The sequence below is a fragment of the Myxocyprinus asiaticus genome, chromosome 5 (assembly GCF_019703515.2).
Source record: "Myxocyprinus asiaticus isolate MX2 ecotype Aquarium Trade chromosome 5, UBuf_Myxa_2, whole genome shotgun sequence".
In the NCBI taxonomy this organism is placed as follows: domain Eukaryota; kingdom Metazoa; phylum Chordata; class Actinopteri; order Cypriniformes; family Catostomidae; genus Myxocyprinus; species Myxocyprinus asiaticus.
The window spans coordinates 3,891,349-3,918,940 of record NC_059348.1 but is presented as its reverse complement, the minus strand read 5'-3'; the positions used below and the strand labels follow the sequence as shown (position 1 = coordinate 3,918,940).

Here is a 27,592-nt window from a genome sequence, read left to right as displayed (position 1 = left end):
TTCTACATTTATTTCCTTTCATAATGTAAGGTATTTAGTCTAAATTCATCTGGCCTAGTATGTTTCTTAAGAAAAGAAGCAAAATTATTATATTTATTTTTTTTAGGCCTATGATAAGATTAAAATATATCTTTTTTTTTTTTTTTTGTCTCAAAATAAAACACTTGCCAACTTCATAGTATCACATCATGCCACGGTAGCTTCATCTCTCCAAAACTGCACAGAACTACCGTGTGTTAAATGTAATGTAATGTACTGTTCTTAAAGAGACAGTACGTATATTAGCAGTGTCCATAACATGTATGCAGTTTTAAGAGACACTGCATACATCAAATCTTATACTAAAAAATACAAAATGTAAAAAATACATGCTCATTGGAGTCTTCTGTGTTTTGCAGTATTAACATTTAATAACAATTAATTAACTAAATAACATTTGAAATTCTTGTATATGTATATCTTCTTCTTCTTCTTCTTCTTCTTCTTCTTCTTCTTATTATTATTATTATTATTATTACTACTACTACTACTATCATCAGGGATGTTTAGTTACGCTTCATGCCACCCTTTAATGAGTCTGTGCCTCACATGGGCCACCCCAATCAAAAAAGTCTGGACATGCCACTGGGTCCAGGCTTGCTGTAAGCCATTCTTAAGCACAGGGAGGTTTATGCAGCAAAAGTTCTGGCAACCACCGTTAGGGGTCATGTTGTTACCCTATAAACATTCTCCCCTCCTCCCTTTGAGTCGGACGAGGCTAAGTGACTACTCATGCTCAGCCCAGAGAAGGTATCACGCATGTACATTGACCTAACAAGTCAATTCAGGGTATAAGAACAACTGCTTGTTTGCTTTGGAAGCTGCACAAAGGGTTTGGCCATCTCCAAGCAAAGAATGTCCCACTGGGTCGTGGATGCTACTGTTCTCCCATATGACTCGCAAGTCATAAAATGCCCATGGGAATAAAAGCTCATTCGACCATGAGTATGGTCTCCTCCTGGTCATGTGCTAAGGGCTTGTCTCTAGAAGACACATGTATGGCTGCTTCCCCTTACACCTTTACCAGGTTCTATAACCTGCATGTATTTTCCCTCTCCTCCCAGATCTTTACAGAGGAAGAAGTTTGATCACTGAACAATTGATTAGTACTGGTGGTAGAAATCGATGGTGTGAATGAGAGCATTTGTGCCAATGTTTCACTACCCTGTCAGCTAGTGTCATGGTGCCAAAGCCCTTGGACAGATGATTGCTCTGCTCCCCTCATTACCACTAAGCGGGAATAGGTGTTGAGACATTGCAACACTACCCAGCATGGCTAGTGTCTCTGTCTTGACATCAAGCTGTTGGTTTATTTTTCCCACCTCCCTTCCTATTTTTCAATACAAAGAATTGGCTGCAGCATTTGACTACCTTACAAATTACTAGTAGGCACTGCACATCAGCACTGCGGTGTGATTATATACGGCTCCACAGCATCAGTTTCCGATGCTGCTTCAAAGTTACCATCTTGAAAGGCAACGTCTCGGTTACTCTGTAACCTTGCTTCCCTGAAAGGGAGCGAGATACTGCGAAGCTTTGCCGCAGTGTCTGATTTGTCACTGTTAAGGGACTGAGAGATGCCTTCTTCCTTCAGGTGGAAAATCCTGACAGTATTACACTGACTCTGGCTCATATGCTCACTATCATGTCAGCATAGGCAGAGTGTCATGCTTCACTAGCCAATCAAATTGCACTGATTGTATAGGGTTTCAAGGATTCTGCCCCTGGAAGGAGCTCCCACAGCATCATATTCTGACACAGCTTCTCGTTCCAAGGTTACAGAGTAAACAAGACGTTTTCCATCTTCTTTCATGTCAACATGCCCCTTCCAACACTGCAACTCGGATCTCATCTAGAATTCAGAGTTTCCCTCTGGAAAATACGACTTCACTTGATGTGCTCGAAACTCATCACGATATTTCCAACTCCATATGAAGGCTGATTAAATAAATAAGTCCAGTGGAGGTGAGAGTTCTTCCATCAGATCTTAATGAACTGACAGCAACTTATATATATACACTGATCAGCCACAACATTAAAACCACCTGCCTAATATTGTGTAGATCCCCCCCGTGCCACCAAAACAGCACCAACCTGCATCTCAGGATAGCATTCTGAGATGCTATTCTTCTCACCAAAATTGTACAGAGTGGTTATCTGAGTTACTGTAGATTTTGTCAGTTCGAACCAGTCTGTCCATTCTCCACTGACCTCTCTCATCAACAAGGCATTTCCTTCCACAGAACTGCTGCTCACTGGATGTTTTTTGTTTTTGTCACCATTCGGAGTAAATTCTAGAGACTGTTGTGCATGAAAATCCCAGGAGATCAGCAGTTACAGAAATACTCAAACCAGCCCATCTGGCACCAACAATCATGTCACGACCCAAATCACTGAGATCACATTTTTCCCCATTCTGATGGTTGATGTGAACATTAACTGAAGCTCCTGACCCGTATATGAATGATTTTATGTACTGCTGCCATACGACTGGCTAATTAAATAATCGCATGGATGTTTGTTGGTGCCAGACGGACTGGTATGAGTATTTCTGTAACTGCTGATCTACTGGGATTTTCACATGGGATAACCGCTCTGTACAATTGTGGTGAGAAGAATAGCATCTCAGAATGCTATTCAGAGATGCGAGTTGGCACTGTTTTGGCGGTGTATATATACGTACAATTGTGCTCAAAAGTTTGCATACCCTTGGAGAATTGGTAATATATGTACCATTTTTAAAGAAAACATGAGTGAGCAGGCAAAACACATTTCTTTTATTTCTTATGGGATTCATATTCAACTGTAGGTTATAACAGAATGGCACAATCATAAAACAAAACATGGCAACAAAGAAAAAATGAAATGACCCTTGTTCAAAAGTCTGCATACCCTTAGTTCTTAATACTGTGTATTGCCCCCTTTAGCATCAATGACAGCATGCAGTCTTTTGTAATAGTTGTCTATGAGGCCCCAAATTCTTGCAGGTGGTATAGCTGCCCATTCGTCCTGGCAAAATGCCTCCAGGTCATGCAGAGTCTTTGGTCATCTTGCATGAACCGCACATTTGAGTGGCTCGATGACATTAAGGTCAAGAGACTGTGATGGCCACTCCAGAACCTTCGCCTTTTTCTGATGTAACCACTGGAGGGTCAACTTGGCCTTGTGCTTAGGGTCATTGTCATGCTGGAAAGTCCAAGAGCCTCCCATGCGCAGCTTTCATGCAGAAGAATGCAAATTGTCTGCCAGTATTTTCTGATAACATGCTGCATTCATCTTGCCATCGATTTTCACAAGATTCTCCGTGCCTTTAGAGCTCACACACCCCCAAAACATCAGTGAGCCACCACCATGCTTCACAGTGGGGATGGTATTCTTTTAACTATAGGCATTGTTGACCCCTCTCCAAACATAGCGCTTATGGTTGTGACCATAAAGCTCTATTTTGGTCTCGTCACTCCAAATTACAGTGTGTCAGAAGCTGTGAGGCATGTCAAGGTGTTGTCGGGCATATTGTAACCAGGCTTTTTTGTGGCATTGGCAACTCGACCATGCAACTAATTATTGTTCAAGTATCGTTGTATTGTGCTCCTTGAAACAACCACACCATCTTTTTCCAGAGCAGCCTGTATTTCTCCTGAGGTTACCTGTGGGTTTTTCTTTGTATCCTGAACAATTCTTCTGGCAGTTGTGGCTGAAATCTTTCTTGGTCTACCTGACCTTGGCTTGGTATCAAGAGATCCTCGAATTTTCCTCTTCTTAATAAGTGATTGAACAGTACTGACTGGCATTTTCAAGGCTTTGGATATCTTTTTATATCGTTTTCCATCTTTATAAAGTTCCATTACCTTGTTATGCAGGTCTTTTGACAGTTCTTTTCTGCTCCCCATGGCTCAGTATCTAGCCTGCTCAGTGCATCCACATGAGAGCTAACAAATTCATTGACTATTTATACACAGACACTAATTGCAATTTAAAAAGCCACAGGTGTGGGAAATTAACCTTTAATTGCCATTTAAACCTGTGTTTGTCACCTTGTGTGTCTGTAACAAGGCCAAACATTCATGGGCATATAAACTTTTGATCAGGGCCATTTGGGTGATATCTGTTATCATTATGATTTAAAAAGGAGCCAAACAACTATGTGATAATAAATGGCTTCATATGATCACTATCCTTTTTTTGCATGATCAGTCATATTTTCAAAATAAATGCCAAAATTTCACAATTTCTGCCAGGGTATGCAAACATTTGAGCACAACTGTGTATATATATATATATATATATATATATATATATATATATATATATATATATATATATATATATATTAAATTCTTTTATTTTATTTTATTGAGTGTAGAGTGCTGCATTTGAGTCGTAAAGTTTGTGTTCAGACCATAAAACTGATGCTAGAAGCTCCGGTGGAAGAGAGTAGCCGTGTTTCAGCTGTCGGGCCAAATGAGGGCGTGCTAGTGTGTGCCAGGGCCAGTTGCATTCCCACTGTCACTTCCGGGGCTTAATCGTGTCTCCTCTGGGTTCGTACGGTCATGGTAATCCTGGAAAAGTCGAGCAGCAGCATACAAAATGCATTGCTGCGTAAACTGAGTAGTTTGTGAATAGGCGTTGCGCCAATGCGGTGGCGTATAGGGATTTTCTTTTCGATCTGATACCAATAATTTCAAGTCCAATATCGTCGATACTGATAAAAATACCAAAAAATTTATTTTTTGGTGATTTCTTGGGACAAAATGTGTAATTTAAAATATATTTTTTATTCCTAATTCAAGTCATTTTTTTTTTTTTTTTACATTTGTGAGCCTAAATAGAAATTTATTAGACTTCTGTTATGTTTACCCTTACAAAAATTAACCATGGTTTCACCATGGGATTTAGTTAAATCGTAGTTAACCGTGGTTAGTGTATATGTAAAGGAATTAGTAAATTTCAAATTTACATTATTACTTGAATATATTAAGGCTTTGAATGTTTGAATGTTATAACTCACCATGTTATGTAAGCTTATGGTGATGTTTGCTTGGGTTGGCTCCTGTCCTTGGATTTTTTTGGCCATCTATCCTGGAAAAATAAACGTGTCCATTACGGGACGCAAAATATCCCGGAATTTCAATATTTTCCCGACGCGTGTAGAATGAGTCTAATGAGCACTTTAGTGCATGGCCATGAACGCAAAGTAATGTTTTCTTTGCGCTACCTGCGTAGCCACGCTCAAGAGCCGAAAACCTAAATTGTATGCTCTGTGCGCCAAAACAACAGCAGCAGAAACAGAGCATCGATCAAATAACGCGAGTCATCTGTTTGCCTGCAAGTCTCGGAGTACTCTATCTAGAATAAATGCTTGACTTATAGAGGACGAATGGTGAACTTTCACTCAGAAATACTGAATTCAACGTTTCTTAGAGAACATGCGTTTCTAATAGAATATTCATATTAGTGGCCAACAGAAAAGGGGTTTTCATTGTTCTGTTCTTAAACCAGTAAATGTTAATTAAAACATTTATTAAAAAGGTTACATTTATTGTGTTAGTGTTTATTACAAAGCAGGGAAATTCATTGCTTTCTTTGAGCTTTAGCAATGGCTATTATTTATCTTAACATGAATATTGATAGTAAAAAAGTACTCCACACAGAATGCGCATTTGAAGAATTTCTCTCTGTGTGTCAGTGGTCTGAAAACAGTTTTCAAGAATTTTGTCTTATATGTAAGTGCTGCAAATGATCTCAGACCATCTCGGGAGGTGCTTGGAGTTTAATTATCATTAAATCCAGCTGTTAGCATTTTTCTGTACATGCATAGCCTATTTACCGGTATTTTCCACTATTTGTTTGAAAAGGAAAAAAGTGGCTTGTAATAAATCGAAGTGGACAATAGAAAGCTGACAGTGACCACGTTTACATGCACATAAGAAAACGGTTTATTCCAGGGTTTTTGTAGACAGCGGCATTCTGGAACATCATGTAAAGGAGAACGGCGATTTCCTTACTGCGTTTAAGGGATTAAGAGAAAGTATTTAACGGATTAAGAGAAAGCGGTTTAACACACCTAGGTTTCTCCCGGAGAAAGCTGCTTATGTGGCCATGTAAACACATAAGCGGCGTTCTAACAGGTTTTTGAGGAGTGCGCATGTGCGTGGGATAGACTGGAGAACAAACGTCATTGGATGAGCCCAACAACAAGTCAACAAAACATTTCTTGGAGTACAGTGGGAAAATCACATACGCTATAAACTATACCCATTTATAAACACCACTGTAAAATATTGACGGTCACTAATGTTCGTGTATATGCCCTAGTACATTGAGGGAATCCCAGAGTTTTATGTAAAGGGAAACCCAACTATTGCAGCACAGTTCCACTGCAGGTCACGATAGAAAGGTAAGGAAACAAACACAACAACAACTCTGGAATATCTGGAAATAAAGCAAAGCAACAGAAAATAAAATAGTGAAGTCTTCCACGGATGCCATGTTTATTATTTACACAAGCATCGCAGGGAAATTACATTGCTTAGGAAAGAGCTGCTTTCTGACAGAGACGCATGTATACAGGGGTAAAGAGTACGCTGCTTTTACAGTGCGTGTAAACCATACAGTGCTTTCTTGCAATACACCGCTTTCTCGCACTAACCCGCTTTCTGGTGTCCATGTAAAGGTAGTCACTGAGACATCCAAAAGATGTGATGAGAGGACAAGACAAGGCAAGGCAAAAACAATGTGTTCAAAGCAAAAATTCAATTATTACAAAGCAAATACGGTGTGTCATTGCTTTAGTGGTACTGTATAAGGTGAATGCTTTGACTGTTATATACACAATGCTGAATTTTATTTTAAACAAATGGGTAGAAACTAGGGCTGTCAATCACTAAACATTTTTAATTTAATTAATTGCATGATATGGCAAGTAATTAATCGAATTAACCGCAACTGATTGCATATATAAATATTTGCTGAAAAAGCCCCTCAAATAACAATAATTCAATAATAAAAATAGTTATAAATAGTTATATTTAAATAATTATAAAATAATATATATTATAAAATAATCATTCAGATAATTAAAATGCATTACATTATTGTGGCAGACGAGTAAAGCATTGATAAGACAAAAAGTGGATTTAGGAGGCAATATATTTATTTCTATATTATTGAACATAATCCTATCATTGGCCTACAGTCCAAAGCAATCCATTTTGCAACTGAATAAGTCAATCTGTCAGAGATAAATTTATTATAAGTGCTTTTCTAAGGACGTGTCAATTTAACCATGCATCAGACGAACGCTTTTAGAGTGCTTTGGTTGTGTCGCACCAAAAACACAGCATTTTTAGGATGCTGTGTCAACTTAAACACGGTTTGAAACTTAGAAAAAACACGTGACGAGATCCTTGCATTCGGAATTGCGCTCCATCCAACTGTGTTTGAACACAAGATTACGTTCTCATCTTGTGATGTCACAAGTGCCAAGCAAGCCTGAGTGTGGTTTGTTCTACAGTTGCTCTTTGCCCATACAGCTATTCATTTACTTTTCATAGTTTCATTTACTGCCCCCTGCTGAAAACAGGTGGTACTTCAAGCTTGAATTGCTCCAATGGTAGAAACATTCCTTATTATGGTCCGAGGAGATGATAAATTGAATTAATTTGTTTAACGCATTATTTTATATGTAATTAATTGCACTGAATTAACAATAAATTGACAGCCTTAGTAGAAATATATGAAAATGCTGCAAAAGATTTTTGGAAATTCATGAAAAAGTTGAATCCTTTTATCTCCGACCATAAAGGAATTCCATTGCCAGATGCTTGGAAAATTACATTTAAACAACCAAAACTGCAATGCTTCCATTAGCTTAACAGGGGTTTAACTATCACCAGAGATGTCTCCTAGCAACCCAACTGATAAAAAATGCTGCAACGCTAATGTCTCTGCAAATGTTTGTTAAACAAGCTTTAATATCCTGTAATGTAGGAACTTTGTCTCATTGATGAAGTTAATAAAAGAGAATGTGTATCACTAACTTTGTACATCTCTGGATGCCAACATGTATGTGTGATGTCACGCACCTGCATCTCGGCGAAAAAAATTGCAGACACATTACAAATCCGTTAACATGCACAATGGACAAAGCGGTGCCCAAAGGAAGAACTTTCCATGGTTCAAGATCATGGATGATGTGCTGGATATCGTCCCACTGTTAGTAGAGAGACCACTCGGGACACCATGGCAGTTAAAGCCAGTGAGTTGTCAACGGTTACTTATCTTGCTAGCTTGCTAACGTTTACATACAATATAAACTTCATATTCTAGATAACTAGATAACATGCGTGTTTGGTTTGGCTTGTGAAATAGGCTAGGTGTGTGATGTTTGCACCACGGCAGCGTATTGAGGGCGGGTTTTAGGCCTTTTGGCCCGATGGTGGAAATGCAGAGTGATTTTGGTCTCGCGACTCAAGGTCAGAGGCTATTGGCCCCAGCTGACCAGTTTATGGCCCTGGCTCACACTGGCCCGATAGTGGAAAAGTGGCTTGTGACTGGATCTTCTGGTGACATACAGCTCATATCTCCATTTCCACATTTTTTTCAAAAAAACTTTATTTATCCCCTTTTCTACCAATTTGGAATGCCCAATTCCCACTACTTAGTAGGTCCTCATGGTGTCACGGTTACACACCTTAGTCTGGGTGGCGGAGGTCAAGCCTCAGTTGCCTCCGCTTCTGAGAATGCTAGTCCGCGCATCTTATCACGTGGCTCTTTGTGCATTACACCACGGAGACTCCGCATGTGGAGGCTCATGCTACTCTCCGCGATCCATGCACAACTTAACACGCACCCCATTGACAGCAAGAACCAATAATCATGACCACAAGGAGGTTACCCCATGTGACTCTACCCTCCCTAGCAACCGGGCCAATTTGGTTGCTTAGGAGACCTGGCTGGAGTCACTCAGCACATCCTGGATTCAAACTCACGACTCCAGGGGTGGTAGTCAGCGTCAATACTTGCTGAGCTACCCAGGCCCCAGAATTTATTTTTATTAATATTATTCATATATATATATATATATATATATATATATATATATATATATATATATATATATATATATATAATGCAAGTGCCTTGTGTTTGTGCACTGATTAAGTGCTTATGGAAGAGATGTGTCTTCAGTTGTTTTTTGAATGTTGAAGTCTCAACAGATTGGATGGGGGTTGGAAGCACATTCCACCACTGAGGAACAAAGAATGTGAATGATTTGGAGAGCAACTTTGTGCCTTGTTGCAATGGAACTCCAGGCATTGTTTATTCTTTGATCGCAAGAAGCAAGAGGGGACATAGACCTGTAGGAGTGAGTTGAAGAAAGACGGTGGTGTTCCATTGGCTGTCTTGAAGGCCAAATTCAAAGCCTTGAATTTGATGTGGGCAACTACAGGTAATGGAGTGAGATCAAGAGGGGAGTGACGTGAGTCCTGGTTGGTTAAAGACCAGACATGCTGCTGGGTTCTGGCCCATCTGTAGTGGCTTAATTGTGCTAGTTCGGAGGCCGGCAAACAGAGCAATGCAGTAGTCAAGTCTTGATATGTCAAGAGCTTGGACCAGGAGCTTCCAAAAGGTGTGATTTTCCCAATGTTGCAAAGCACATACCTGCAAGACTGGGCGGTTGAAGAGATGTGGCCAGAGGAGTTTAGCTGGTCATCCAACACCACTCCCGGGTTCCTGGCTGTCCTGTTTGGTGTTAATAATGTTGAACCAAGATGTTTTGTGAAGTTGTGGTCAACAGCTGGGTTGGATGAATTCTATCTTGGCAAGTTGAGCTGAAGGTGGTGTTCCTTCATCCATGCCGAGGCCAAGCGGAAAATAATTGCTGGGAATTTGCAGTGTTACTGATCTTATTCTAGTAATAGGTTACCTTGGCATCAGAAACAGAAGAGAAAGAGGAAAGGAGTGATTTGAGATACATGCATGTAAAGTGCAGCATGGCTCTCGCATTATATGATGTGACTGATAAGTAGCTGTCCATTTCAATTCCATTCACACAGCATGATTTGCCAAAAAATGCAATTGTGAGTACTGAAAATTTAAGTGTGTCAGTTTGGTTATAGAATGCTATTGCCAGTCTCATTAATAACCAAACTGTTTGAACATAACCATTTTTGAGACTGTGTGTGAACATGGTCATAGTTCCTGTTTTTTCTTAAATGTCCAATATTTTATGTGTATTTTTTTTCACTGTACCTTGTGTTATATTGTCCAATTAAAAAATATCAGTTACATTCAGTAGTTCCCTAGTGCCCTTGGATTGCTCTCTAGCAAGAGGAACCAGAATGCTTGTTGTCAATGGTAGTTGGATGCAAATGAGGGAAATGTTTGAGGTGAACTTGTTTAAGAGAGATCGGCATTTAGAGTTGCTATTGACCCAAGAACGCCCATAATTCCTATGGCAAATGGAAAATAATAATAATAATAACAATATAAAATATAAAATATATAAACATGATATAAAAGAGGGCTTGTAAAAAAAAGGTTAATATGGCCCATTCAAAGGCCAGACTTGAGTCCAACTGAAAAACTTTGACATGACCAGAAGATTGTTGTCCTGCTAATTGTCGCAGAGAATGTTACACCTGCAGCTTCATTTCCTCTTCGCTAAAGGTGACCATCTCCTGAGTTTCAGAATGTTTGTCATAATTAATACCCATTGAATGATTCCTACATACCAGAACATTTAAATTACTGTTTACAAAGACTTAACAGTACACCTGTAATTGTAATCATTTCCGTTTATCCTGCTGTAGTATTCAGGTTTCTGAGCAGTAGTATTCAGTTTTCTGATCTGTTCTTTGTTGTGCCTTGCTGTTGGATTTGTTTTTTGTTTCCATCCTGTAGGCAGCAACATGCCTATCACTTTATGTTCTTTATGTTTTGTGTTCTCTAAAAAAAAAAACAGGAGAGGAAGTTTTGAGTTCTGAAACTTATTGTATGTTTTTATAGTACAATGACCTCTTATAAAATATCAAACAAAATTTTATGGTGATGTCTAACATGTTTGTTATTATTTTCCACAAGAATATTAAATTATTTCAATTAAGACAGAATAATGTCTGCAACTGAAGTTAGAATGAAGATTAACTTACAACTGTATACTGAGATGGATTAAACTATCATTTGAACTTACTTGTAAATAGATTTACATTAATTGGTATGGACAATCTGATCAGCTTTCATAACCAACATGGGATATAAAGAATATTTGGCCTTACTAATGCCCCTTCTGTATTCCAGTCATTTATCAATAAGTTGTTAAAAGTTATACAAGGATATAATTCAACAAGCTCAGTAATCAGATCCTATTCCTTCCTTGTAACCAGCTTGTATAATTTTGTTCCCACATCACTATGGCCTTAGGTCATGCAAGGGGTGCACTCTTCCATAAACTCAGGTTATCCAGGAAATCACAGAAAAATAGCATCAGTAAAAGGGCTGGGCGATATTTTGAATATTCACAGTATAATCACAATGATTTTCCTGACAATATAAAATTAAACAATATTGTGAATATCACAATGATTTTAATGTGCTTTTTGTTTGACCATTAAGTTTCATAAAGAGCATATCAGTAGATTAATGCGTAAGTCTGCACATGCTCTGTAAGTCTTGATGCGATATTAATGTAAATACAGCCGTTAATGTATTATGTGATGCAGACTGACAAAAATCTTATATCTCAAAATATCCGATCTATGCCTAATAGGCTTGCTGCAGCTGTTTTAAGCCTATCGTTAATATCAATCAAGCAACAATATTGACATGAAAAAGAGAAAATCACTTACCGTCCTCAGCTGGATAACTTTAGTTGTATTAAGCCCACTCAATTTCAATGACAGGTCTGCTTATCAGTCAAACTGTTAATGCATTGGTTCTGTATTAATGTAAATCTGATAATTATGCAGTAATGATTGTCAATATTTGAAGTAGTTCTATTTTTTATGAATTACTTTTTAAATATTTAATTGCTGCTGTTACTGAAAAACTTAAAGCACTGTTAACTGTTCTTATTTTATCACTCTGCTTTATTACTGGCTCTTGAAAAATACTTTAAAAACTTTAGAAGAAACATTTGAACATTGTTTTAATTTAATTTGTTCATATTTACATCAGTATTAAACAATTTTAAATAAAAGGAGCCAATAAATAAATGTAAATACATTTATTAATTGATTGCTTTTCAAATTAAAAGAAATTAAGATCATCCTATGGTAAGACTTGGCTTTATTGTTATATTTTTGTTCATTCTTATGACTGACAGTTTTTCTGTCTACTATCATTCTACCTGTGCTTGCATTTCAATTTGTCATATGGCTTCAGTATGTACAGAACAAGTAGACTATGTATTTGAATGAGTCATATGAAGCTGCTTTTCAATAGAGTATTTAGCGTGTAAATAGGCGCTTCAATGTGGTCTTTGAGGATGGCTGCTGCAGCATGTATTGATATTGTCAGGAATTAGTGCTGTCAGAGCAGTTTACGTGCATTGTGAAATCGAAGTACTGCAGGTTTAAGCATTCACACACTTCCAAACATTAGTAACTGTGAAAAGTTAATATAATAATCTAAAAATGTGGCACAGTACAACTAAAAAGCAGGAGATGACAGCATTTCACCAGGTGTGGAACATTGTAAACTGTCAAATGTACACTGCACTTTCAGTGTCAAATTGCAAAAAGCTCTAGGTGAAGGTGATTCATAAAGGACAAAATATATTGTATATTACTTTATCTAATTCTCAAAATAATAATAAGTCAGTATTATATTATATTATACCATGGTCTGCTCTAATACTTGATTCTGATTGGCTGGAATGCATGCAGTTCAAACCGCTGAATGCACAGGTAGTCCCAGTCAGTTTTAATGACCGTATGATATTAATGCACTGTTTGTAACCATAGCAACATAACCTTACAGAGCAAGCAAAATTAACTGTAGCAATTGAAAACATTTCCTAACCACTTTCATCAGCATAGCTAATATAATGGAATTCAACTTGTTTTGCACGGAGGGTGAGAGATTGAAATCAGGATCTATTAATTGCATCTTTTGCTGTCCAGCAAGGCGATGCAAGATGATTGAAACTGTAATATGTTGTGTATATCATGTTGCTGGGCTGAAGTGACGCCTATAGCTACTAGAGCCCCTCCCACTCCCCCTGTGTTCCGCGACTGCTACCGGGTCCTTAAATAACCTATAACGTGCGAGTAAGGGCAGCCGGTGGAGTTTCTGGTGACCCCCTAGGGTAAGATAGTGCCCCCCTAGGGAGTTGGTGCCCTACGCAGACAGTGTAATATGGGTATAGGGAGCAGCGGTACTGCTGGGCTATATCGTCCAACCTTAATCAGTAAGGGCAAATTTTGATTGCCAAAGTCATGCAAGATGTAACTGGATTTGTTAATGGATGCATGATTTGTGCACTGTTCTTACAAGCAGCTGGTCTATTAGAACCATTGCCCAGATTATGGTCACATTAAATCATATACACTGTCACACGGTACCTGTGACTTTTCTCTGTGCTGGTCAGGATGGGCCAATCTCAGCCATTAATTATTACTGGATGAGGATTTTAAAAATGATTTTATAGATACTGCTGGGGCGGATCAGTTTGATTTAAAAAAATGCATATCCTGTGTAAAAACGTCTCTATAGAGACATAAAGTGAGACGTGAATGCTGATCAGTGGAGGATTCGGTTTTCAGAGCCGTCAAGCACCCCCTAGAGGAAGAAAGCCCTGTGTCTCTGTCTCAATTTTGGTCGGTTCTAGTGGTGGTGATTTTGACTCATTTCAGTGACTCGATTCTTTTGATTCCAATCACCAAAAAGATTTGTTCAGATTTGTTCATTAATTTATTCATTGACCGTTTCTTCAAGTTACATTTAGATGGCGCCAAATGACCGTCTTTTAAGTAATTGCATTGAACCAAAAGCAGTCATCCATGACCAGAACAAGTCTAAAATCTTTTATTAAAATTCAGCACTGCAGAGTGTTTAAGCATCATAAGCGTTTCCCCACAAATGACAACAAAGAATATCTATCATATTCTGAACTGCTGAGCATGCTCCATGGCATGCCCAGTTCCCAATGCGCTCTAAGTCCTCGTGGTGGCGTAGTGACTCGCCTCAGTCCGGGTGGCGGAGGACTAATCTCAGTTGTTTCTGCATCTGAGACAGTCAGTCCGCGCCTCTTAACATGTGGCTTGTTGAGTGCGTTACCACAGAGACGTAGCGTGTGTGGAGGCTCACGCTATTCTCTGTGGCATCCATGCACAACTCACCACATGCCCAAGCGAGAGCGAGAGCCACATTATGGCGACCACGAGGAGGCTAACCCAACGTGACTCTACCCACCCTAGCAACCGGGCCAATTGGTTGCTTAGGAAGCCTGGATGGAGTCACTCAGCACGTCCTGGATTCGAACTTGTGAGTCCAGGTGTGGTAGTCAGCGTCTTTGCTTACTGAGCTACTCAGGCCCTCAAAGAGGCTGAGCATGACTTTTTATAAAGCTATAAAAAATTAAAAAAAATTAAAAATGCAACAAAACTAGCCTAAAAATAATTACGAGTTTACAGCTCATACTCGAATGCTATTGGCTCGTGCTATAGTGAGTCTTTACAGGCATGAAAAGCCACCTAAGCAGTCTCACACTTTAAACTACAGCACTCTGTGTGTTAATGCACTGGGAGTTTTTAATGAGTCTTTATCTGACCATACCTATTCTCTTAAAATTAAAAATGCATTCTTGTTATCATTATCTTCGATCTTGTGTAACAGTGTTCATTTTTCATGACCCTTTAAGAACCTTTGTTTTTCTTAGCAACTGACAAATAGCAAGTTGCTGTTTGAATTTTTGTTGCTGTGTCATTTTTACTAATGCTTAATATAAGGAGTCCTATTTGGTACTTAATACGTTTAGATTAGATACACCTAAAAGTGTAATCTAAAAGTTTAGGTTATTAAATACAACACTGTCTCTTTAAAAAAAAAAAAAAAAAAAAAAAAAACATACAAAAATATTATAGCATTTTATTCTTGTTGATAGTGTAAGTTAAAGGGTATTCCACATGCCTTCCCATATATAAATCTGATATATTGTCACAGTCTGTCTCCCTCGTGTTTCCTAGGACTCTTATTTTGAAGTGTTTCCCCTGGACTACGTTACCCAGTATGCACTGCCCTCATCACTGCCATCTGTTCCTTATTGTTCTCACCTGTTTTCTATTCCCTCATTAGCTTTTGTTTGTATAAATACCCTTTAGTTTTTACATTCCTTTGTCAGTTTGTTTGTTGTTGTTTTGAGTTCCCGTTTGTTTGTTTCACTGTCATCATTTTTATTTAAGCCTGCAAATAGATCCTACATCTCCCGTCTCATCTCAGCAAGTTCTCGTGACAGGAGAACTGACCCACATGGATCTAGCGGCTGTCCGAATTCTGCTACTCAAGCAAGGGGACAGTCTAGTTGAGGATCACGTCCATGAGTTTTTAGAATTAGTGAATTTAGTGCACTATCCAGAAAGCTCTCTGGTGGTTTTCTTCCGGACAAGTCTGAATAGTGCACTGAAAGAACTGATGCCTCTGGCTGATCCTCACTGGACCCTCTGTGAATATGTGGAGAAGGCTCTGGCGGGAACCCCAGGCCAAAACCTGCATCTTCGGCTCCTTGCTCCAAGCCTGCCATGGCCAATGAGCCGGCACCTGTAGCCATGCCTGTAGCCCCAACCATCCCAGAGCCAATGCCTGTGGCCTCACCCGCTCCCATGACTACGCTCCCAGTTGTCCGTTAAAGAAGGAAAAGGACACTTTCTCCCCAGTCGCTGCCAGTGCTCACGACCACGGAGGCCGTTCCCCAGTCGCTGCCAGTGCTCACGACCACGGAGGCCGTTCCCCAGTCGCTGCCAGTGCTCACGACCACGGAGGCCGTTCCCCAGTTGCTGCCAGCTCTCCTGGAGCTTTCCACGGCTCCACCCCTCAAGCCTCTCCTGGCTCCGCCTGCCTTCATCTGGCCTCTCCTGGCTCTGCCCACAGAGTCTTCCACAGATCCGCCTGCTCCTTCAGAGACTCCTCTTATAGCAGCTCTGCCCGCCCCTTCTCCAGAAGCTCCACCTCCTGACCCGGTCCCAGCCCTGTGGCCGCCTCCCATGCCTCCTGGCCCTGTCTCTACCCTGAGGTAGCCCCCCCAGATCTCTGGACCCAATCCTTACCCTGGGATCTCCTCCCTGGCCACCAGGTCATCTTCCGGGTCCCCTTCCTCACCTGTATCTTCCTGCCCTCCTCAGCCATCTTTGGGGTGCCAGGAGTCACCCCTTAAAGGGGGGTTATGCCACAGTCTGTCTCCCTCGTGTTTCCTAGGACTCTTATTTTGAAGTGTTTCCCCCGGACTACGTTACTCAGTATGCACTGCACTCATCACTGCCATCTGTTCCTTATTGTTCTCACCTGTTTTCCATTCCCTCATTAGCTTTTTTTTGTATAAATACCCTTTAGTTTTTGCATTCCTTTGTCAGTTCTTGGTTGTTTTGAGTTCCCGTTTGTTTCACTGTCATCTTTATTAAAGCCTGCAAATAGATCCTATGTCTCCCGTCTTATCTCAGCAACTACTCGTGGTATACATGGTCATGAACATAAACAGTATAAAACCTAAGTTAATATAGCTTGTTTATATAAGTACATTTTCAAATTCCACTATGATTTGAGGAAATAAATGTTAGATATATGAAAATGGACATTTTTGTAGTATTTTGAAATAAATGTTGTTGTATACTGTAGCCTAAGTGCAAGTATGTGACTTTTTTTTATACCAGTGAAAACAAAATATGAAAATACATATATGTGAGATGTGTTACTAAAAATGTAGCCAAACGAATGCTATAGGCAGGAAAAGTAAGTGTGTAAGGCACGAACAACACAATGAGTTGAATTGAAGCTGTGATTGGCTGCCAGTGGGGGAAAAAATGGATAAACATCTTTTACACAAAGATGAAATTCTGGAGGTTTACAAAGTCATGCAGCAGCATTTTGGATGCGCTTAAGATAGATGCAGGGGATCTGTCGAGGAGGGAATTGTAGCAGTGCAGATTGTTAGTCACATAATATAATGACCAGAGGTGGAAAGTAACGAATTACAACTACTCTCGTTACAGTACTCAAGTAAATCTTTCACATTTTTCAACTTTTAAGTATAAATAAATAATAGTACTTGAGTTGATTAAAATGAAGTATTCAACTTCGCAACAATTATTTTTCACCACAATTACAAAGTACAAAAAAAAAAAGACATATTTCAGAATTTCTGGGAAGAAGAAAGTTCTAAGTGCTAAATCTGTTTATAAAATAAAATTCGCTGTGTGCGGCATGACAGAAGTCTGCAGGGCACAGCATCATGAGCACAGCAGCTTAAACTGCCGCTGGTGTCCTCTCTTCTCTAGCTTCAAGACTTTCTGCCCTGTCACTACACAAGGACTGTAATACTGTGATTTTCTGCATATTTCATTTTATTCTAGAAAAGAGCCATTCATTCAGGTATGAGGGAACCATCTGAACACGTTTATCCACTGATCAAACTTCACTTGTTTTAAAGGTAGGCAATGTTTAACTGTGTCAAACACTAACACAATGTAGTTTGACATATAAGTGTTTACTTGCTACTATATGTCTAAAACAAACTTTTTATATACCTTAGAAAGATACAATGCCAATAGTGTTGGAAATTAACGGGGACTCGGGCAAAAATGCCACATAAATTGACAAAAATATCCCTGAAATTCAAAATATGGGGGAAAAAAATACCTAAGCAACGAGTTCCCGTGTTTTATTAATAATATGTGATAAAGTTACAATTACATTGCGATCTTCTTTTGACTTTTCACCTGGACATAATTTTTTTCCCCCCACTGTCTGGTTCCTCGCACCATCACGCGCACAGGAGGGTCCGATTTTATCAATCCTCATCAGTTTGGTATTGTAACCCTGCATTAAATTCCGTAACCGTTCATCCCTCTTGTTCAAAATAAACTGTCCTAGCGGGTAACACTCTCGCTCACAGACCCACTAGAGGTCAAAAGTGTGCAAGGGATGGATGTTATATAAAGAAGGTATGAGAAATCACAAAACATAATGTAACAAAATTTTTATTTATTTATTTATTAGGGACCATGTATATGTAACGATGCTGTTGGCAGTGACAATGACGATGGAGTGAAGATCCCAAATTTATTTAAAAGTGAGATCCTAAAAACCCTAACTACAAACATGAAACATAAACATGAACTAGACTTGACCTGACATAAACTTGACTTGACATTGCATGGCATGACAACGTTACCAAACACACACAATACTTCACAAAGGACAATGGAAAACATGAGGGTTTAAATACATGGACATGGGAGAACAAACCAATGAACAAAAAGAACTCTAAACAAGATAATTAAACAATAAACCAATGAAAACAAGACACGTGAACATGGAGGGAAAACAGGAATCACATGACTAGGAAACCACATACCAGGAACTAGAAATTTCAAAATAAAAGACATGAAATACAAGAATCAACAAAATACACATGACATATCCCCCCCACTAAGGGGCGGCTCCTGACGCCCCAACACAAAAACAAAACACATAAAACATGACATACATTTCAAAGTTAAATAGGGAGCTGGGGGGTGGTCTTGAGGCATGGCTTGGCAAGGTGTGGAGCATGGGATCAGGGCAAAGCCCGTGGGGGGTGGAGCCATGAGAGGCTCAAGGGGGCGGAGCCATGGAAGGCGTAGCCGTGAGAGGCTCGAGGGGCGGAGCCATGGAGAACTGGATACCCAGAGAGTAGCCGAAGACTCTAAGGTCCAGGGTGGAGCCGATGGCAGGGAGGACCAAGGCAGTGCTGGAGGCTCAGAGGAGCAAGGCAGAGCTGGGGGATCAGAAGACTGAGGCGGAGCCGGTGGGACTGAGGTCCAAGGCAGAGCCGTAGGGAAGGAGATCCCGGTGGAGCTGACGGATCGGAGGGACGAGGCGCAGCCAGAGGATTGGAGAGCCAAGGTGGAGCCAGGTGACCGACAGACCAAGGAGGAGCCAGAGGGATGAGGGACCCTGGCAAAGCCGACAGGCTGAAGGACTGAGGCAATGTCGAGGGACCGACAGGCCAAGGCAGTGTCCAGGGCTCGGAGGGTCCAGGCAGGGTCGGAGGGTTGAAAGTTCCCCTTGCCTGCTCTGGACAACTAAGTGTGGGTACAAGGGCGGGAACCATCTCCAGGTCTAATAGCTAAGAAGTGGCTATGATAAGGCGTGGAGCAGACTTAGGTGTGGCTGTGACGTGGCATGGAGCAGGCTCAGGCATGGCTGTGATGTGGCATGGGGCAGGCTTAGGCGTGGCTGTGACATGGCATGGAGTAGGCTCAGGCGTGGCTGTGACATGGCATGGAGCAGGCTGAGGCGTTGCTGTGACATGGCATGGAGCAAGCTGAGGATCCAGGGCAAACGATGGTGCTAGCTCAGCGACCATGACGAGGAACTCTGGCTTGGCGGCCATGGCGTGGAACTCTGGCTCGGCGGCCATGTCATGGACCTCCGGCTCGGCAGCCATGTCATGGACCTCTGGCTCGGTGTCCGCCTCCCCCACAGTGAACGTGGAACCAATAATCTGCAGGGCGAGGTCAATATATTGAGCCAGGTTGTGGGTACTCTGACCGCCTGGCATCAGTGAAGAGATTGGCTCATTTAGTCCAAATCAGAAACAGTCTTTGAGGGCAACCTCATTAAAGTCCACCTGGCAGGCCAGAGTGCAAAAGCCCTCCACATAATCCTCCAGGGGACGATTCCCCTGATGTAGGCGGAGGAGCTGGTTTGCTGGGTTCATAGTTCGGTGAGGTATTTCTGTAATGATGCTGTTGGCAACACAATGACGATGGAGTGAAGAACCCAAATTGCAATTTATTTAACAAAAGTGAGATCCAAAATACCCTAACTACAAACGTGAAACATAAACATGAACTAGACTTGACCTGACCTGACGTAAACTTGACTTGACATAGCATGGCATGGCTATGTTACTAAACACACACAATACTTCACAAAGGACAATGGAAAACATGAGGGTTTAAATACATGGACATGGGAGAACAAACCAATGAACCAATGAACAAACAGAACTCTAAACAAAATAATTAAACAATAAACCAATGAAAACAAGACACATGAACATGGAGGTAAAACAGGAATCACATGACTAGGGAACCACAAGACATGAACCAGGAACTAGAAATTTCAAAATAAAAGACATGAAATACAAGAATCAACAAAATACACATGACAGTATAATATTAAACTTAAATGTTTCCATTTGATGCATTGTACCAGATTTAGCCTAAGGCTAAATTTCATCTGCAGTCTCCTGACAGGTCACAATTAGAGCTTCCGCACAGTAACAGAACAACACTCAGCAAACTAGACAAATAAGACAAAACAGATTATACAAATTACACACAGTACATCACACATACAAACACCTTATTAGCACCATAGTTATGCTAGACAGATTAAACACAAGAACATTTGAATACCAAGCAAAATAGCTATATGACAAAGTCAAGTAAAATGTATACATGTATACAAATGCTACAATTTACTTAATAAAAATATCTCAATATGTTAAATAATCATCATGTTAATTAAGATTATTACAACTGTAATACAATAATACAGATCAACCACTTTTAGTGTTTGAATCAATCATATCTCTCACTAAACACTGTGTGAAATGTTTATTTTTGCCTTATTTAATTCAGTTGGCATGTAGGAGTTCATAACAGTTTGCTTAATAATCTCATTCCATATCTGGACAATTGCTGCAATATCATAGAGGATCAATTTCCTCCTTTATGATATTGCATTATATTAGTTTTGTACAGTATGTTAACTTAATAGCCAAAATACTTGGACATACCTGAATGAGAATAAACCTGAAATAGGAATGTGTTTCAATCACAATGCACATTATCTAGTTTAGAGACGATTTAGAGACATTTAGAATGTTACAAATGGCTCTTTCTATTTAAATAAATGTTGTATTCTTAAAATGTTCTGTTTGTCCAAGAATCCTCTTGCAGCAATGCAGGTCTTTGGCATTTAGAAGCTGCTAGTTTAGGACCCGTGAGGAGTCTGTTTCTCAAACTAGAGTCTGTGATTTACTTGACTTTTTGGCCGTCTGGCCATCCACTTCCTTCTCTATCCTGGTTAGAATTTTTTATTTTTTTTTTCAAAACAGTAATGCATGGAATAGCCTTCATCTCTCTAAAACAATAGACTTTAGGAGAAAATAGAATTTCAGGAGAAATGTGTTTCTTTTTACCTATTTTTAAAACCAAAATTTGACTTGCAAGAGTAAATCAACTTGTAAGAATTCAAATGGGGAAAAAAGCCACTGTATTGTGATTTCTGCATGGTAGCGCAACCATTTTCAATTGTTCTAATAATAAGAACATTTTCTTGAGTACCAAATTAGCACTTTAGAATGCTTTTGTAAAGAATAGGTGACACAGTATGTTTGCCATCAAGTTCAAAGAAAAAAATGAATAAATATCACTTAAAACAATTATTTCAAACCATAATAATAATTGGTAATTAATGATTTTGACTGTATTTTTTATCAAATTAATGCATCCTTGGTGAAAGGAAGCATTAGTTTCTTTCAAGAACAAAAATGTCTTTGTGTTCTAAAAATGGAACCGTATATACTATATATAATATAATTTTCATCAAGTAACTTGTAATTACTTGAGTAGTTTTTCGGCAAGCTACTTATTTACTCTTACTTGAGTCATAATATTTCTTAGTGCTTCTACTTGTACTCAAGTGAATTAATTCTTCAGTAGCAGTGCTTTTACTTAAGTAAAAAAAAAATCTGTACTGTTTACATCTGGTAATGACACATTAATACTTGTATTTTGCATATATGCATGTGCACATGTGAAAGATCATGACAGATCTGCTCTATAGTACCAATGTACTCTATTTTCTTTCTTTTACTTGTAGTAATGCTTTTGTAGTACAACTATTTGTAGTGCAGAGTGTTTTACAGTATATTACTTTTCTCTCTCTCATTTAGGAGTGTGATGCCTGTGTCATGAAATGTGTGGAATAAATGTAACAATTACATTTCCTGGTAAAACTGAGTGATCATTGACTGTATGATAAGATCAGAGAATAATGATCAGTGCATGATCAAATTATCAATATTTGTTTGAGCCCAGCTCAGTCTGCTGGGTACATTTATAAATACATTGTAATTTTGTAGTTTTCATTTTGTCACAGATGTTTTGAGATGCATTTTCCCCCACTAACACAATGTTTACCTTGACCCCTATGCCATCACTCCATTTGAGTATATGATCCTGGCCACCATCATTGCCAACTGCATTGTTTTAGCTCTGGAACAGCATCTTCCTGGTGAGGACAAGACACCTATGTCCAAAAGGCTGGTAAGCATAGAAAGCACAAATATATCCATACTAATAACTAATACTACCACTATTTCTTGTTATTCCCAGAGACAGTATCCAATCTAGAGTTGGGCTTTCAAAAGGTACCAAGTCGATACTAAAATTTAAAACATATGTAACAATACTAGTATTTCTGCAATAATGGTAGTACCAAAAACCGACTCAGTTCGGTCCCCGCACACTGTCTGACTAATACACAACTGCTTTTACTTGAGTGTATGTTACTCCTTTTACACTGAAATGGACCATTTATCAAATAAAAATTGTGATATGACCTAGTGTGATGAATAAACCTCAAAACGATTCGATTTAATTAAAAATATATTCCATCTGCTTGTGCTGTGCGCTTCAAAGTGAATGTGTGAAACCAATCATACTCTGAAAACACCACATTTTAAGAGCATTGCTTGCTGTGCAGCGCCTGCAGACTGTTGCTGCGTCCTAATGTTTATACTTCTCTACAACAAAGTATTCCACAAACAGAGTGCAAATGGAGTAGTATGTCAGTATGTAAACAGTATATCAAAGAAAGTTTTTCTTTGTGATTTAACAAAACCAGAGTAGACTATATGTGCAGTTGTTGTTATTACATCATATATTCAGGTCACAGGTCAATACCCACGTCCCCGGATGAAGTATGTCTGGAATATGTTCACACTATTCACATGCATACCTAAAGAATGTACTGTTTTACCAGCCGAGGAGAGCTTCCCTCATCAAATACGTACATCATCTGACAGTACACAATTTCGGACGCAGGGTGTATATTAATATAATTAAATCACAGCATTTTGCACATTAATAATTGCACTGGGCCATATAACCAACGTCTTATCCGGCGGTGTAAAACTACTGTCAAAAACACCGAAATTGGAAAAGCCTGTCAAAATAAAAGCTTGATTCAAAATAAAAGCTTGATGAATGAAATTGAAGAAATCATGACACAAACATATTACTACTGTATAATAAAATGTAATGTTTTTTGTCATAAAAATTATGATTTTATTTAAGCAATATCTCTGACCAATGTTATGTAGATTATGCTGTGAGGATTTACTGAAGCATTTCATTTTATTAAAATTGCAATGGTATGTTGAAAAGTACTTGTTCTATTTTCATTTGATTAAAGTTTATGAATTCCTTTGAATAGACACCATTTTTGATAATGAAATTGAATTAAACTAAAATGTGGAAAGTAAAACAGAATGGGGGGGGGGGGGGTATAGAAAAAAATTACATTGATTTCATAGGGTCTTGCTTAAAAAAAACTTGTTTACTTAATTGAGAAACACTTCAAGGAAACATGCAATTGTGTTAATTTATTATTTATATTGATACATTTAACTAGCATATTACATATTTTTGTGTTGTGTCAAAATTAATATTGAGAATCGTGAAATTTTTCTTCGACTACTGGAATTTTGGTATCACGACAACCCTAATCTACAGTGTTTGAAACAGACTGTATACTGTACTTGAATCTAAAAATCAATTTCGCAAGACCATAAAAATTTGTTCAAGCAAGCATCCAGCATTTAGGGGCGCTTTTCAGTTTATTATGATTAGAAAATCCAATCTAGAATGTTTATGGCTATAGTTTCTGCTATACTTCCCATATGTAATAATTTGCTTTATTAAATCTTATGTTTTTCTTTATTGTTGGCCCCATTAGGAGAAGACAGAGCCCTATTTTATTGGAATCTTCTGTTTTGAGGCCGGTATCAAGCTAGTGGCACTTGGTTTTGTTTTTCATAAGGGTTCCTATCTCAGAAATGGCTGGAATGTAATGGACTTCATTGTTGTGCTAAGTGGGTAAGTGAAATTCATATACTCTTTCAGTTGTTTGGAATAGTTTGTTTGCAGGTAATTGCTTTAAGAATCTGTATATACAGTATGTGTTCATTTTGTATTGATTATTCATCTTGTTTGTTTGTTTTTTTATTCTGTTTTGTTATTTTTTGTAGAAAATATATGTATGACAAATCACAATCACAAAAGGGTTTTAAGCATAGATGATTTCGCTTTTTGCATAATAATAATTGCATAATAAACCCATGTATACAGTTTATATATATCCTGCAAACGGATGGATGTCAGAAACCTATACACTTGTTTTACCAGAGCAAAGATGATTTTCAGATGATTATTGGACAACCAGCTTCCAAAACATCATTTGGGTCCTACCCAGACACAGTGCTTCATTTGGGAGTCTTAGAGAGTATCATGACTGCTTTTTGCTAGACATCTCTTTGTTTACTGCCCCGCCCAGGAGCTTGACTTCTTTAGATCACAATTGAAAGAGTTCTGAAGTGGGCGGGGCCCTGCAACAAATTACCAATAATTGATACGATGATAATCAAAACAAATGACATGAAGTTCAGTCATGAAACTCTACATGGACCAAGCTGAAAGGTTCTTTGAACTTGTTATCTGTTAGCCAATCAGCTCGCTTGCTCACATGTGATGTGTAAGCCAGTCGGCTTGCATGGTGTAAACTGGTAGGACATGTAATCCAGTGGTGTAGTCCTACCAAAAAAAAGTGATTTAATATTACCCAACCCTTGTTTTTTGTGGGGCAAACTGCAACTCTGTGAATATCATATATATCGTCATTCCTACATTTTGGTGACATTCCAGCTTTATAACATACTTTTACATGTATCTTCATGTTTCATCATTACAGGGACATGTTAAGGATTGTATTAGTCATACTGGTCAAGCTAAATGACTAAAACAATTCAGATGTCCATCTAATTAAATGACAACATCAGGGTGGAAAATAATTCAGTGGATAAATTAGCCTCTTTGTGGTCTGTGATTGATATAGTATCTAGCAAACATATTTGTACTAATATTGATGATTTTATTTCTGTTAGCATAAATACTGTATATTAAAGTTTTAAAATTACATAAATTTCCCACACATCTCCCCATAACATGGTAGACATGTTATGCTTGACAACATATGACTAACACCACAAAATAAAGGAAAACATCAATAAAACAAAAGAGTTTCAAACTTCAAATAAGTCAAAATAATTTTGCAGAATGGCTGATGTCCACCACCAGTGTGTGTGATGTCATTTCATAACATACAGTGCATTCATAAAGTATTCAGACCCCTTAATTTTTTCACATTTTGTTATGTTGCAGCTTATGCTAAAATGCTTTAAAAAAAAATAATAATAATTTCACATCAATCTGCACTCTATATCCCATAATGACAAAGCAAAAACCAGATTTTTGATAACTTTGCAAATTTATTAAACATTTTTGAGATCTTTCTACACTTTGACTGGAGTTCACCTGTGGCAAATTCAATTGATTGGACATGATTTGGAAAGGCACACACCTGTCTATATAAGGTCTCACGACTGAAAATACATATCAGAGCGAAAACCAAGCCATGAGGTCAAAGGATTTTGTCAATGCACAGATCTGGGGAAGGCTACAACATTTTTTTGGCTGCATTGAAAGTTTCCAAGAGCACAGTGATCTCCATAATTCTTAAATGGAAGACATTTGGAACCACCAGGACTCTTCCTAGAGCTGGCCGCCCGGCCAAACTGAGCAGTTGGGGGAGAAGGGCCTTGGTAATAGAGGTGACCAAGAACCCGATGGTCCTCTGATTGAGCTCCAGAGATCATGTGTGGAGATGGGAGAAACTTACAGAAGGAAAACATCACTGCAAAACTCCACCGATATGGGCTTTATGGCCTCTCCTTAGTGCAAGACACATGAAAGCCCGTTTGGAATTTGTAAAAATGCACCTCAAGGACTCTCAGACTGTGAGAAACAAGATTCTCTGGTCTGATGAAATGAAGATTGAACTGTTTGGCCTCATTTCCAAGCATCATGTCTGGAGGAAATCAGGCACCACTTGTCACCTGTGCAATACCATCCCAACGGTGAAGCATGGTGGTGGTAGCATCATGATGTAGGGGTGTTTTTTAGTGGCAGGGACTGGGGGACTGGTCAGGGTTGAAGGAGAGCTGAACTCAGCAAAATACAGAGATATCCTTAATGAAATCCAGTATATGAATTACAATAATTTAGTCTTGAGGCCATGAATGCATGAATTAATTTTTCGGCATCAGCAACAGTGTCATAACGTAGCAATATTTCTGAGGTGGAAGAATGCTGTTCTACAAACATTGGAAATGTGATTTTCAAAGGAAAGATTGGTGTCAAATATAACACCTAAGTTCTTCGCTGTAAAAGACGATGTAACAGGACATCCATCCAGAGTCAAATGATATTTTAGCGGCTTATTTTTAGAGGTTTTTGGTCCAATAATTAGTACCTCTGTTTTGTCGGTATTGAGTAGAAGGAAATATCTGGCATTCCAATCTTTGATTTCAATTATATACTATGCTAATTTGGAGAATTGTGAAATTTCATCAGGTTTCGAAAAAATATAAACTTGGGTATTGTCGGCATAACAGTGGAAACGTATTCCACAATTCCTGATAATATCTCCCAGGGGAAGCATATATAAGAAGAAAAGCAGAGGCCCTAAAACTGATCCGTGTGGCTCTCCATTCTTAACTTTTGTTTGAGTTGCTAGTTTACCCAATATGGCATATCTAGTAAAGAAGTCCCACCTTATATGTAAAAGAGCCAATCATCTTTTAGATACAGGCATCACCTGTCAGTCAACTCGAGATTGTTACACACATGTGCATTAGCTGAACCAGCATGAAAAATAACTGTTTTATTTTAGTCGTATTTAAGCTAAATAAGCACAATTTATGATAACGTTGTTGTCAGATTTTACAGCTGATTTGAAATATGTTCTTTGATCATATGTGCCCTTCAAGTAGAGTCGGAAATATTGTAATTACGAGTTCTGAGCACATGAAAGACCCTGCAAAGTCCTATTAACGAGTGGGAAACTTGGAATTCTAGATGATACACGTGTTTCCAAGTTGGGACATTGGAAGGGGCATGTCGACATGAAAGCAATGATTTTGCAAATTTATGTAAATAATATTATT

At 38.8% G+C, this 27,592-nt stretch overlaps 1 protein-coding gene across 2 annotated transcripts in view; it reads left to right on the top strand.

Annotated features, from left to right (window-relative positions):
• The window catches only part of cacna1eb (calcium channel, voltage-dependent, R type, alpha 1E subunit b), a 157,535-nt gene that overhangs the window by 8,743 nt on the left and 121,200 nt on the right, over positions 1 to 27,592 (top strand). For both annotated transcript variants that reach the window (XM_051697453.1, XM_051697452.1), the window contains 2 exons: positions 22,469 to 22,574; positions 24,268 to 24,407. In XM_051697453.1, the coding sequence (XP_051553413.1) occupies positions 22,469 to 22,574; positions 24,268 to 24,407 (246 nt within the window). The remainder of the gene's footprint in view (positions 1 to 22,468; positions 22,575 to 24,267; positions 24,408 to 27,592) is intronic.